The 14373-nt window shown below is 41.9% G+C and overlaps 1 protein-coding gene across 1 annotated transcript; it reads left to right on the top strand.

Moving 5' to 3' along the window:
• Positions 1-1668: 1668 nt before the first annotated feature.
• LOC135377603 (ribose-5-phosphate isomerase-like) lies at positions 1669-14195 on the top strand. Its single transcript, XM_064610138.1, has 8 exons — positions 1669-1881; positions 3419-3479; positions 4082-4137; positions 7141-7200; positions 7551-7684; positions 9245-9386; positions 9505-9604; positions 13845-14195. The coding sequence occupies exons 1-8, from the start codon at positions 1684-1686 to the stop codon at positions 13934-13936; spliced, it is 843 nt and encodes a 280-aa protein (XP_064466208.1). The 5' UTR covers positions 1669-1683; the 3' UTR covers positions 13937-14195.
• Positions 14196-14373: the final 178 nt, after the last annotated feature.

Here is a 14373-nt window from a genome sequence, read left to right as displayed (position 1 = left end):
CTTCGCGGAAGGACATATTATCATCAGGGCCCTCACAGACAGCTACATTCTGTCACAGCACCTGTTGGATCTACCAAAACAAGCATCTTGGTTACCAGTTAAATTTCCGTTCACGCTTTGTGTGTTTCATGGGGAGCAGGAGTAATAATTAAGTAAGAAGTAAGGGCGCGTGGAATGGCTACAGCCAACCATGCACGCTGCGGGAGAAGTCATTTCTATCCATCGCATGTAAAAATATAGTCTGCAGATGATTTATAGAAATGGAACTGTGCAGACATATGTTTGACAGCGTATGAGGAAAACCCAGGAAAAGCCCCAGACAGCACAGCCGGCACCGGGATTCGTACCCGGGTACATATCCCAGTCTCGACGTGACATGGCTAACCGCTAACATGCTAACCACTGAGCCGCGCGAGCAACTCGACTTTCTTCGCGATAGCTAGCTTGTCACGAGTTGTTTACACTTAACTTTATCTTCACCAGCAAACATGGTCTATTCCGAAGCGCAAGGCAACATGGAGAACAAAGGCTACAGTACACACTCCCTGTTTGGTGCTATACGTCTGGACCTATTAAAAAAAAAAAAATTAAAGTAAAATACTGCAAGCCCTGAAAAATATTTTCTACCTCCTTTCTTTTAACCTTCTACAGTAATGTGCTGCTACTCCAAGGGAGGATATGTCTCATAAAGTAACTTTTTGTCCCTGCTCCCGATCGCTCCTGTCACTGAATAAGTATTATTAGTGTGAACACAAGTACAGGCGTCAGTGACGCTTCCAGAATTGATACAAATCAGTCTCGTTTACCGCCAATAAGGCAATGAAGGAGCGGCTGGAAGAATTACCAATTAACTGCTACCAATTAGTATGCTATGCAACACCTTCCCCAAAAAATACTTGCCAGAAAAGCCAGCAGATATGGGGTGTCACACTTCCCCCTACAAGATACCAAACCCCCGAGATGAAAATCCTAGGAAAATCCCTACCAACGGCATGGCCGAGCGGGTAAAAGCATTCGCTCGTTGATGGTAGCCAAGGTCATGCTGAAGACTGGGAGGTGGTGGGTTCGTATCCTACCACCGGCTGTGCTGTCTCAGATTTTCCCTGGGTTTTCCGGCAGACTTTCCAGACAAATGGGCACAGTTCTCCCTGAAGTCGGCCCAGGATGCACACTAACTCGCTGTCCCCCACTCCTTCCTGCTGTGCTCTCTCTATCTGCCCACGTCTGTACGCCGCTCATAGCCACAGTTGCTTCGCGGCCCTAACAAAGAAAAAAAAAAGAGAGAAGAACAACAAAAAGCCCTGATCCTGGAGCAGATCAGAACGTTTGGACAGAAGTATCAATGTATCAGTCAATAAAATTGCTAAAACAGTGCTAAAAACAAATAAAGACGACACCGGACGGACGCACTGTTTTAACGTGACCAACAGGCCCAAATTGGTACTTTTATCAATGTACTACTTGGAGAATGTCTGGGAACTGTGTAATCTTTGCACTTACATCTTCATTTTTAACTTTCACCACTTTCACCCCCTCTGCATTGTCCCCGGAGTTTCTCAGCATTTGTTCCAATAACTCTTATGTGTTGGCGGGTGTCCGGGCTGCAGCCCTATCGTCAAGCTTACCAGAGAGCCAGAGAGGAGATGCGGGAGATGTTCAGAAGATGCGTCTAGCTACCTTGGGATGATGCGCTCCGTAGCATGTAGGGTGCTGGGTCCTTTCCTCTCTGTCGCAGATTGCGGGCAGCGCCTGACTCAGAGCCTTGTTAACCAGTTTCTAGTCACCACACAAAGCATTCATCAAACTACCAGGGACACAATGGATCTGGTTGAAGCAGCGAAGGAAGCAGCGGCACAGAGGGCAGTTGACAACCACGTAAAAGTAAGTTTCAACATGCATTTGAATTGCTCCTGTGATAATTGCTCGTACTTGATGACACGAAAGCCATACTGCAAATACAATTTAAACGAAAGACTTGCATTCAACGTTTTTTCAATGTGCATTTGATATTTGGTTGCGATATAATATGGTAAAGTTATGTATAGGCACTTTTTCTGCGCTTTATATTTAGAGTAGAGTAAGCCATAGTCACAACTTTAGTTAATTCGCTTTTGCCGTCTTTTCCTTGTATGTTTATGAAGTGTCCACATCGCTAGAGACATGGAATCGCACACAGTGAGGGATATCTTGATGTTACACATATTTCCGGCTGTGCTGTGGTTGAAGGAGGATGTGAAGGGGAGCGTGTTAGATCACGAGGAATTTATCTGATACTTCACTGACACTTCTGTGCCACGTAGTTTTGCTGTGTAGTTCTGGTACGCTTCCAGTAGCATGCAGAGGAACCTATTTTGACAAGTGACAATTGACCTATTTGACAACATTTACAGTTTTGAGCGGCCGTGTTAGCGTACGTAACTGAGAAATCAATCAAGCTAAAGTGATTACAGTTGTGCGATCATACATGTTCGGCACCACCCACCATCGAACGAAGTTCTCAGGGTGCTGTTCCTATTAGTTCAGTAGCCTAGCATGGCAATTTGTTTGATCTTGTTCAAGCAGCACACTCTTAAATCAACCGCTTAGCCATTGTACCCCCACATATATGGAAGCCAAGATTCCTATATAATTTATGCACACATGGAAAACATTCAAACCTTAAGCTGGAATCACATTTTGAGAAAGTAACTGGGGTTAAAAATTTTGCATAAAGTGCACTGCACCTAATTCAAAGGCACAATTTGTAATTTGGAATACCTTCACCATCAAAGTGTGAAAAAAAAAAGCATGTCAAATAACCTGACAGTGGCAAATGAAGTACTGTAATTTCAGCAAATAAGAGTTGTTCATACTAAGCTTTTTCCGATTGATGTCTTATATCGGCAAAGGCTTTGGAGATTTGCATGAAATAAACAGCATTACTGTAAAGTTTGATGTCTGATGTAGTACGGGTTGTGAGTGTATTACAGTATATATTTGTCATATATTTTCATTGATATCATATATTTCCAATACAATATTTCCATTCGTATTGTACCTGCTGCAAGTGTAAAATGTTAAACAAAGCGACCCGTAAGATTTGCGCTAATACAGGGGTAGCTTATTGAAGTGTTCCATGAAGTATATCATACCCCCTCATGTGGGCTTCTTGGAACTTCAGGTGCCTTCTTTGAAGGGTGTGAATGCCCGACTGTTTGGAGACCACTGGAAGAAAAGTAGCATACACTTCAAATATCTCATATAGAATCAGTTAGATTTTACTTGCGTATATTTTCCTTGTCTAATTCTGCGATCTGGCAGTGTTATTTATTCACATTGCAACTGAAGTGAAGAATAATAATAAAGGCCTTGAGTAACAAAGCGATTTTGCATAATTGTATATAATATGAATAAATACTGTAATTGTTTACATTTGTAGGACAATTATGTTGTGGGGATTGGAAGCGGGAGCACAGTTGTTTATGCTGTGGAGCACTTGGGTAAGTACAGGTTGTTTTCCTCACAAAGGTCACCACTTTCACCACAGTGATATGCACACTGTCATAAAACAGTGTATTCATTCACGTGCACTGGTTCAAGAATAATGTAAGCAGAAAAAAATTTCCGCTTATCATGCACCGGTTCAAAAATAATGTAAGCAGAAACACATTTCAGCTTATGTAATAACCGAAAAGTATTTTCCCAGGCTGTCATAATCTTTGCTACAAGAACAATGAGATATTGCCAGCAATAATTGTTAAAATTCTTTTTTGTTTGTTGTAGCATAACCATGGAAACCTAGATAACCATTCCTTCTAGATAACCATGGATGCACATACGAAACAAGTTTCGGGGTGTTACTGAATATTTTATGGAATTATGGTAGTAAGTGACTACCGTAGTTTGTGGTTTGCAGATGACACTGCGGAACAGTTTGAGGAGTGATTTTTCTGGTACTAAAGAGTTAAGAACTTGCAATGCTTGCAGTGCTTTCAGATGAGTGACAAAAAATTATGATATTGAAAATAATCCAGCCATGAAAAACAATTGTTATCCTAAACCAGAATATATATATTGTTTTACACATTTTTTTTTTTTTCAGCAAAGAGAATCAAAGAACGCGGTTGGAAGATTGCCTGTGTGCCTACATCATTTCAGGTCAGTGCTAGCTGTGTCCCAACTATTTCATGTGCTGAAGGTGCCTGCAAAGTGATTGCATATCAGCCAAGCAGGTGAAAAGGACTGCTCATAGTTGATGCAATCTCGGGTGTGACTGGAGCAGTAGAGCTGTAATCTGTTTCCCTTCTTTGTCGTGCACCCAAATGTTGCTGGTCACATAGTTTAGAGGCATTTGTAGCAGACAATGGCTTTACCAAGGAATTGTGTACGAGGGTGGTTCCATAAGTTTCAGGCCCGACCAACTTTCAATAGTCATAGAGACGAAACAAGTGTATCACTTTTCGACATAGTCACCCTTAACTTCGATGCACTTTTGACACCTTTCAACCAGCATTCTTATACCCTTGAAAAAATAGTCCGAAGTTTTGTCCGCAAAATGTTGGAAAACTGCCTCTTGCACCTCACTATTGTTTTGAAATCTCTGTCCTCTGTGATCCCTCTTCAAGTTTGAGAACAGGAAGTAGTCACTCGGTGCCAAGTCTGGACTGTAGGGTGGGTGTTGGATTTCTTCGAAGTGCAGCCTTGGCAACAGAAGCTGAGTGGACAGGGGCATTGTCCTGGAGCTACCGGACACCTCGACTCAACCTGCCGCTCCTCTTTTCCTTGATGGCGTCTCACGGTCGGTGCAGGAGTGAAGCATAATAAGTCACATTCACTGTGGTGTTCCTCTGTTTGAAGTTTATGAGGAGGATCCCGTGACAATCCCAAAATATTGTTGCCATGATCTTCTTTGTGGATTGTGTGGCCTTGGCTTTTCTTGGGGGTGCTTCTCCTGGTTTGCGCCATTCCATCGACTCCTTTTTCGAAAGGGGATCATAGTAGAGCACCATAGTCTCATCCCTGTGACAATTGACTTCAATATTTCTTCTTCGTTCTCTTGACAGAGCTGCAAAAACTCTTTGGCACAGACGACGCGCTGTTGCTTTTGAACTGACGAGAGAAGTCGTGGCACCCATCTCGCACTGACCTTTTTCATGTGAAGGCCCTCGCCGATGATGCAAAAAACGGTTGTTTTGGAAAGCCCCAGCCTTTCTGAGATTTTCTTCACCTTCAGACGCCTGTCGCTCAGCACTTCCTCCTCGACAAGAGACAAATTTTCTTGTGTCACCACTTCCACTGGACGACCATCGCGTGGATCATCTTCAATGGACTCTCGCCCCAGTCGAAACTGTGTAGCCCAGTCTTTTACCGTTGTGTACGACGGAGAGGTTTCCCTGTACACGTTGTCCAGTTGCGCTTTAATTTCTTTAGGCGAAAGTCCCTCTTCTGTCAAGAATTTTATCACAGCGCGGTACTCGATTTTTTCCATTTTAACTGAAGAGTGCACCCTGGCTGTTTGAAATGCCGCTCTCCAACCGACAAAAGCATGGAGAGAGTTGAGGGTGGTGCTCCGGCCCTCCCACAGATGGTGCCACGCGTCCTTAATCGCATTTTCAAATTCACGTGCATTTTCTACCTCGGGCCGGAAACTTATAGAACCACCCTCGTATATGGACATGTGATTAGTGGGGGCCTATTTCCGCTCAAACTCTGATTCTTCTGCTGCAGTTTGGCTTGAGAGGTGTGGTCTGCTTATGCAGTTAAGATTTTCTCTTTTGTTTTCTGTCTAATGTCAGTGATATTATTTCTCTGCGCATGAGTGTGAGAAATGTTAGTGATCCTCCTCCTACTGTAGTTTCTAGCAACTTCGTAGAGCCCCAATATCCAACTACTCTTAGTCAGAGATTCATCTAACTGATTGGGAATGTCATGGAATGTCAAATGGGAAGGGTTATGTCACTGCAACTCAAAGGAACATTATAAGCAGGGTTTGTTAATGAAAATAATAATGTTTCTGTTTCTGTTCCTGGTACGTGAAAAACTCGACTTTTTGTTTCCGTTTTCGTTCTCAAGCTACTTGGGATACCAGTATCTGTTTCTGTTTTTGAAACAGCGCTTTTGTTTCTGAGCTGCTTTTGTTTCCAATGCCGGTTTTGGCGTGTGCTCAATAGTTGCGGATTCGTGTGGTTTGGATTGCTTAGTAGTCCGCTTAAGTTGTGTTCAAGGCTTGTGAGGCTGCTCAGGTTATAAAAATATCAGTATTTATCTTGACGATTTTGTTTTAAAATTGTAAACGAGATATGGGAAAGTCATACACATGCATAACCATGGTCTACACTCATCATATGGTAACTTATTAATACAGTGCTAGCCGCATATAGCTGCATGCCTCCCTAAATAAATTAACAGAAAAGCCAAGTAATTGGATACGTTCTGCAGGTATTTTTTGCAGTTAATTATGGAGCATAATTTGTAGTCCACAATTGCTCATCTATTGTGCTAATTCCTTCTGTTGACACGTGTTTGGCTGGTTAAGGGAAACCCACGACAGGTGCTAGCCACCAACAGTGTGATGACGTCCATCAGCATGAATTCGGTGAAGCACTAATTCATGAATTTGGTTTCCGTTACCACCCTTTGATTTCGTTACGGTTTCGATTTCTGGTAATGGTAAGGAAAGTTTTGGATTCTTGTTTTTACAGTTTCTATTTTGTTTCCTGTGAAATTAGTAACAAACCCTGATTATAGCACGGGAACATTAGCAACACTAGGGTCATGTCTCAAGAATAGAACATGCATTTTATGCTGCCGTGGTTCTGTAGGCATGAAGGATGAGGGAAGTATGTCACATGGTCTACCCCACTGTTGTAAGAATGTCTGCTGTAGCCCGGCAGTGTTTGATTTGTTGGTGATACATGAGCATGCTACACTCCCATCTTCTAGTCTAGTGAGATTGCTTTAGTAGTCATTACTTGGTTACATTAAAAGTCATTGTACGACTCTTGGTCATTGCAATTATAGTTGGTGATTACATCATTTTCCATTTTGTATAGGCGGTATGTCTAATAGTGCTGGAAATAGTTGCTTTTCATTGTCATGCTCATATGATATGTGAGGCAAAAATAAAGATAAAAATTTTGATGGGTGTCTTTTGTGTGATAGGCAAAAGAGCTGATTAGGAAGCATCGCTTGGTTTTGACAGATCTTGAGGAACACCCCGAGGTAAGCGTAACCTGAATTGCCGAGTGTCTGCCTAACATCAGATATGTTGTCCCTGCTATGATTATTTTTTTTTTGTAATTAGAGTGTAATTGATGGCATTTGCTACTATATTTATAATTTGCTCATTCTTCCACAAAAGTTACTCATTTAAGCTATTTAATTTTTGCATGTTCCTTGTTGGAATAGAACATAGCTCTATGTTCAGAGTTTAGAAAGTTTAGCTGTTCTGGTAGCAAGCCCCTTTTCAATGGAGTTATTATAAACACAAGATCTGAAACTTTTTGAGATTTTTTTGTTTTGTGATTACCTTTTCGTGTATCTGCCTGATTTCATATTTCTGGCTTGTGAAGATCGATGTAGCTATCGATGGTGCAGATGAAGTGGACACCAACTTGACACTGATTAAAGGAGGTGGTGGGTGTCTTGCCCAAGAAAAGGTTGTGGCTTCTTGTGCCAAAGAGTTCATTGTGGTCGCTGATTACAGGTGTGTGACATAATAGTTTTGCAGTGAAGTTACTATATTTCTCAAATATTGTTTCAAATATGTACTATGTGGAAATCTCACGTGAAATTAGTACACGTTTCACAACAAATGCTGGAGAACACTTTGTGAAATGAGGTGTGTAAATCATTTAATATGAGTACTTTTACTTTTGCACAATTTGATCCAGCAGAGCCTGCAGCTACAGTTTAATCGCTGAAGTCATTTCTGAAATTCATGCAGTCTATGGTTGTATTTGTTTGGTGAAAGTGGAGTGGATGAAAAAACGTGTAACGCCCTCTGGGTATACAGTCATGTCTTGCTTATCCAGACGCCTTTGATCCCACCTTCTATCAGTCTGGATAAGGCAATGAAGTCCAGGGAACGAAACCAAGAGCTGAATCTTGATTACCTAAATGCAGTTCTATTACCCTGACTTTTTCGATGGGCATATCTTCGCTGACAACAGCATTCTGACTTCTCATGCTACCAGACCAAGCAAAAAGCGCCTCTTCGAGTCCTAGGAACTTAGGTATCCGCGCTTGTTTCACTTGTGATTCAGCTGGGCCCCTGGAAAGCCACCTCTCCCTATTCCACAGCGTGTCTGCCGACATAGACAGCCAGTGCCTCTTTGGGGCCTGCAGACTACAAGTGCTTCCTGGTCGCTCCTATAGCCTATGCTCGTATGTGGACCTTTTTGTTCCCTGTGGATATTGGGCACCTCTTCTGCTTCTCGGGGAGTTATCTCTGCTGTTGGTCAGCACAGCACAGCAGTGACTGACCTGGCCAGTAACTAAGCAAAAAGGGGACAACGGGAGCAAAGAAGTGTGCACAGAAGGCTTCTGCGAAGGATGATGTTTCCCTGGGACAATGCAAACCCCCAGCAAATGGCAGAGGCAGCGACCATTGACACAATTCCGTAGGAGCAAGCCAGGATGACGCAGATTATGGAAAATTGTTTCCAGTGCTACACGTCCAGATACGGATAACTAATTCTGGATAACTGAATAAAAAAGCTATTGGTAGAAAGTTTGTTCCCGGTAACACAGAGCAGATAATGAGGTTTCCGGTTGACAGCATTATGGATAAACGAGACGTGACTGTATTTGGCATAATACCTAATGCTAGGAAGGCTACCCAAACTGTGCTCTTGAAACAAATAATCTAATGGGTTCTATCATCAGTGATTAGTAAGAATTTATTAACCTGTACAGTATTAGACTTCTTGTACTTACTTAAATTTTTAAAAGTATTCAAATGATTAGATATTCTGGGGAATGGTACATAAAGAAATAATACTGCTTCAGAACCTCATTATTCCTTACCACACTGCCATTGTGCTTCATCATGTACTCCATAATCATATACTCCATAATACTCTAGATGGTTATATTGTAATCTTGTGCTTCTCTTGCATTACTATGACTATGAGAGTACTGTCTTATGAAACTTGCTGTCCCTTTTTAATCTGTTTTCAATCTTCAGCATATCAGACTCTTTATGAGTTCCAGTTACACTTGTGGACTGCGCTTGAACTGTGTTTTCTCCATGTTTATGTCACAGGAAAGACTCTGCAACGTTAGGAGAAAATTGGAAGAAAGGTATTCCTGTTGAAGTGCTTCCAATGGCTTATGTACCTGCTCAAAAGAAAATTGAAAAGCTCTTAGGTAACAAAGCAGAATTGAGGCAAGCAGCAAAAAAATGTGTGAGTGCAACTTCACTTGGAAGGGATGGCCTCCCATCATGTTCATGAAAAAGGAACATAAAAGAAGAATATCTGCCCAGGCCTTGTTAAATACCTCCTGTTCCTTTTCGTTGTTCAGGGGCCTGTTGTCACTGACAATGGAAACTTCATACTGGAATGCAAGTTCAGCCCACAAAACAACTGGTCAGAGACAAACATTGCACTGAAAATGATTCCTGGTAAGACATTTTTAACACAAATTGTTCAAAATTGTTTGCCACTTCTCGTGATGGTACAGCTTTGAATAGATTGTTTTACACTTCATGGCTCAGACATTCATTTCTTGAAATGGGATTCTAGTGTGCAACTTCAATACGATTTGTGATCAAAATAAGAGCTGTATGTTGGGCTCTGAGCTTGGCAGTGTGTCTTATGGATGCCATGCATCATGAGGGGGGGGGGGGGAATATGTTTATTATATATAAAAAAGGGGGAAATGTTAGCCACCGTTATGGTGGCTTGTTATTCCCAGGTAAGAAAGGGGAAAAGAAAAACAAACAAACAAAAATCAGGACTTAATCATCAGGACTTTGCCCATCCTCACCCTTAGAAGGAACCAATGGGTGGCAGACAAAGCTATTCCCATTGACAGTACACACACAAATTTCCCACTTGTCCCCCCAGAGGTGAAAAGTAGACACTGACCCTGAGTGGAGCAATCAGTCGTGATATGTTACCCCCAAGTGCTACATGAAGGGTCACAAATTGGGAAAAAATCTTGCTCACGGAGAGAAACAGCTGGAGCTGAGTGCATATGCATATTTGTATGCAGCAGCTACACAAACAAACGCTTGATGACGAACAACGAATGCTCAAAAAACACAAGCAAATGCCGAGCGATGTGACTCCTTTTCAGTATTATAAGTGAGAGCTTGCTCAAATATTGATGTATACAAAAAATATGCATTATAAAAGCAGTTATATGACTACATCATTGTGATGCTACAGTTTTCCCCGTTGTATTTAATCCTCGTGCAGTCATTTTTAATCCTTATAGCATGGAATTTAATCTTTGTGCTGCCACTTTTAATCCTTCTAGCATCAGATTTAATCCTTGTTCACCACTTTTAATCCATGTGCTTTGGCGTTTAGACCACATATCGCCATTTTGAATACTTGTACGGTAGGATTTAATCCAAAGTTCTCGCATCCTTTCCGCATTCACCTCATGAGTTTATAAACAATAATCAAGTGACATTATCTTGGTAACTTACTTACTACATGACATCTTAAAGCCGGCACCTTATCAAATGATTAAATTAGTGATAGGTAACGATTTTTTAAAAGCTGTGTGCCCTTGCAGTATTCCATTTAGTGACAGTTAAATGAGCTGTGGATGGTCACATAATCGACCCACGCAAGTCGCCAGTGAAGTACCCACTGTTTCATTTAATTCGTGGTATTAATAATTGATTCGGGCCTATATGACTACTGATACTGATGACTGACTAATAATGATTGCTTGAAAAGCTTGTGACAGTACAGACAGCTGAACAACGGGTTACAGCTCAAGGCTTGATGTGCAACGTGATAAGGGCGGACTGACTGACTGAGGTGCCTAGCAATAGCTGTTGGTTACTATTTTTTGATAAGGATAGACTCAGTTACGTGTATTAAGGTCAGTGAAACTTAGTAAGAATCAGGGGACAGTGTGTCAAAATATTCATGGTTGATTGATAGAACCAGACTACCTCATCATGAATGGAGCGATAAGGGTTCACTGACCCACAAGCACTGATCAGTGCTGATTGATTGATGACATCACTGACTAATTTCAGTGTGAGACACAGACTGAGATTGATAGAGACTTCGTGGTGAAGACTCACTAGACTGACTCATCAGGTCTTGTTGATAGGAAGTGACCACTTGTTTCAGGCTACGGGTGGGGTGTGAAGTTATCCGCTGATATGGTGTGCTAGTAGTTGTTAATAAGGTCATTCCAACTGAACAAACAGCCACATTTGTTGATAAGAACACCACAAGCTACGTATCAGATGATTGGACCTAAAGACTGATAAGGTGTTGTTCATAAGGAACAATAAAGATTGACTCCCCAAAAAACGCCTTATCGATATGAGCTGCTTTGCATGGGTTGGCGATAAATATTCATTAAGTGACAAGTCCTGATAAGAGCAAGGTTACTGACTTGTGTGGATCGATCATGTGATCATCCATAGCTGCCTATCGTCAACACTGTAGTGGTCAATAAATGCAATACAGTGAGGGCCATGCAGCTTTTAAAAATTTGACAGGATGCCCGCCTTGAGACGTTGTGTAGCACGTGAATTTCCAAGATAATATTGCTTGATTATTGTTAGCGCCTGAAGTTTTCAGAAAATATTTTTTTCCAAATTTGGGAGTAAAAATCGGGGAAATAAACATGTGCTCTAAATCCGTGTGAATTCGGGTAGAAAAACTTCCAGTATGCCAAATTTGTGGAGAAATCAGGCTCTATTACTGTAATGAAATGTACTGGTTTGGTACAGATGGTGATGTAATTGTGTTTGCTGCCAAACAAGCTAGTGTGCATTGCTACAGATGTTTCAGTAGTGTCAATTTGCTGGGTAAAAATCAGGTTTGACCCTAAAGAGGCAACCTTCAATTCGGGGTGCAAATTCGGGGAAGAATCGGGTTAGACCCTAAAACTTCAGGCTCTAACTATTGTTTATAAACTCACGTGGTGAATGCAGAAAGGATGCAAAAACTTAGGATTAAATTCCACAGTACATGGATTAAAAGTGGTGATATGAGGATTAAATTGAACGGTACACAGATTAAGTGTGGTAGCACGGGGATTAAATTCCAGGGTATGAGGATTAAAAGTGGTGGGACAAGGATTAAATTCTACGACACAAAGATCAAAGGTTGCAGCACGAGGATTCAACATAACGGGGAAAACTGTAGCTACTGCAGCTACCGAAACAGCTTCTCAGTGTCCCCTACTGGTTTCTGGAATCTTGTATGTCCCACCCTCACTGTATGGACAACATTCTCTATTGGTGTTTGATAGTGTGACTAACTGCTGTGTGGCTTCTGAGCATATGATTCATTAGAACATGCTTGCAAAAAAATTCTGGGTTAACTTGTGATATGCTGTATTTATTCGATTATAGACGACCCTCTGTTTACAAACATGTGACGTCGTGAGAAGACCGCTTCAAGATTATATTTTGCTGTGGTGGGCAAAAAGCGGGAAAAACGCGTCGGCTGATGAGGCTGATAATGCTCACCAGCATGCTTTGCACGGCGGTGTTACGTAATCAATGACGTAGGGGCACAGGTCGTCTATCAGGCAACTTCGATTATAAGGCGAGGGGCTATTTGGGGGCCAAAGTAGAAGAAAAATAAAATAAAATAAAAATCATACACGCAAATATAAGGCGGGAGGTTTTACTTTGAACAGAAGCGCACTGGGTGCTAGAAAACATTACGAACGCAACATTCATTCACTATCCACTTCCGAGATGCCAGAGTTTTCTTTGTCACTGTCACATTCCCACAGTTCGTCGTCTTCGAGTCCATCTAGAGAGTTTGAAATGCAACACTTTTTGAAGATGTTGCGACCATCGTCTCTGGTATGGCGGCCCAGGCATCGGCCACCCACTGCACTACGGTTGATGCAGATGCCCGCTTCAATCGTCCCGACGGCGTCAGCTCCGCGTTGTTTGCGCTCAGTCACTCATTATACACCCGCTGAACATGATCCTGAAATGGTTTGTTAAGGCAGACATCTGACGGACATGTTGTCCAGCAGACATTGTCTTTCCTTCATCACCGCACGTTGTTTTCGGGGATGTCGTACTTTCTTCCCGCTGCACAATTCCCGCCGACTGCAGCTTCTAATGTGACCTTCCTCTTGAATGCTGCGTCGTATTGAGTGTGCCAGCATGTCATTTTGAAACCGAAGTCACTCCAAAGCCATGTAGAGCTATGTAGCTATGCCATGTGCAGCGCAAGTGAGGAGGGGGTGGCGAAGGAGGAATGGCGAATCAGGACACTGTGGGTATCTCTGGGACACTCCAGGATGTGAAAACCCAGAATAAGGTGTCTTCCGGTGCTTCTTCGCTCTATGCTGTACATAGTTGAATTTATCAGGATAGTATACTATCGTATGTATAACATGAGCAAAGAAGTAAGAGGCAAACGAGCAGGTGTAATGAACTTGTAGGTAACATTTCCTTGAGTATGAGGAGAAGACGACACGAAGACAAGAGACACGAAGGGACAAACTTGAACTTGAGTTCGTCCCTTTGTGTCTCTTGTTTTCGTCTTCTCCTCGTACTCAAGGAAATGTTACCTACCAGTGTAACATACCAGTTATGTGAAATTAAGACTGTGAAAATCTAATCTTCTATGATAAACTTTGTTAAATTCTATTGTTCAAAAATTTATTTTCCTACCTTGCAATGATTTTTGCAGGTGTTGTGGAGACAGGAATCTTTGTTGGCATGGCGTCGAAGGTTTACTATGGCCTAAATGACGGAACAGTGACAGAAAAGATCCAGCCTTAGCTCTACCCTGGTTGTGTACCTGTGAACCCTGCTTCACATTCTTGTAAAACTTGTTGAAATGAGAGTTCTGAAAGTTAACATCCAATGCATCAGTGTATTTTTGATGCCACAAAGCTCTTCAGAAGGGAAGTTGTTTCTGTTTTGTCTCTTCCGCATGGTATCGGTTGTATTTCTTCTCAACATACTCTGTGCAGTACAAGGCGTAGCACCTGTCTATATATACATACGTATATCTGCAATAAAAGAATTTCATTTTTCATTTGAGGGATATTAGTATGTATAAATGAGCTTTTTGAGGGTGCTTTTCTTGTATCGACACATTTGACACGAGTCTCAGAAGAGCTGGATGGTGGTTTGATAACTCAAAAAAGGTTCCCCACTACACGAGGAGGGCTGGTCTCATTCCCCTGTATTCGCAGGTAACAGTCCACTTGGAA

The sequence above is a fragment of the Ornithodoros turicata genome, chromosome 1 (assembly GCF_037126465.1).
Source record: "Ornithodoros turicata isolate Travis chromosome 1, ASM3712646v1, whole genome shotgun sequence".
Taxonomy (NCBI): domain Eukaryota; kingdom Metazoa; phylum Arthropoda; class Arachnida; order Ixodida; family Argasidae; genus Ornithodoros; species Ornithodoros turicata.
This window is presented reverse-complemented; position numbering and strand designations above follow the sequence as displayed.

Excerpts from the sequence above, each read along its gene's own strand:
- LOC135377603 (XM_064610138.1), top strand. The coding sequence starts at position 1,684 with ATGATGCGCTCCGTAGCATGTAGGGTGCTGGGTCCTTTCCTCTCTGTC. Across the intron at positions 3,480-4,081 it reads TTATGCTGTGGAGCACTTGG|CAAAGAGAATCAAAGAACGC; the intron begins GTAAGTACAGGT and ends TTTTTTTTTCAG. Across the intron at positions 9,605-13,844 it reads TGCACTGAAAATGATTCCTG|GTGTTGTGGAGACAGGAATC; the intron begins GTAAGACATTTT and ends TGATTTTTGCAG.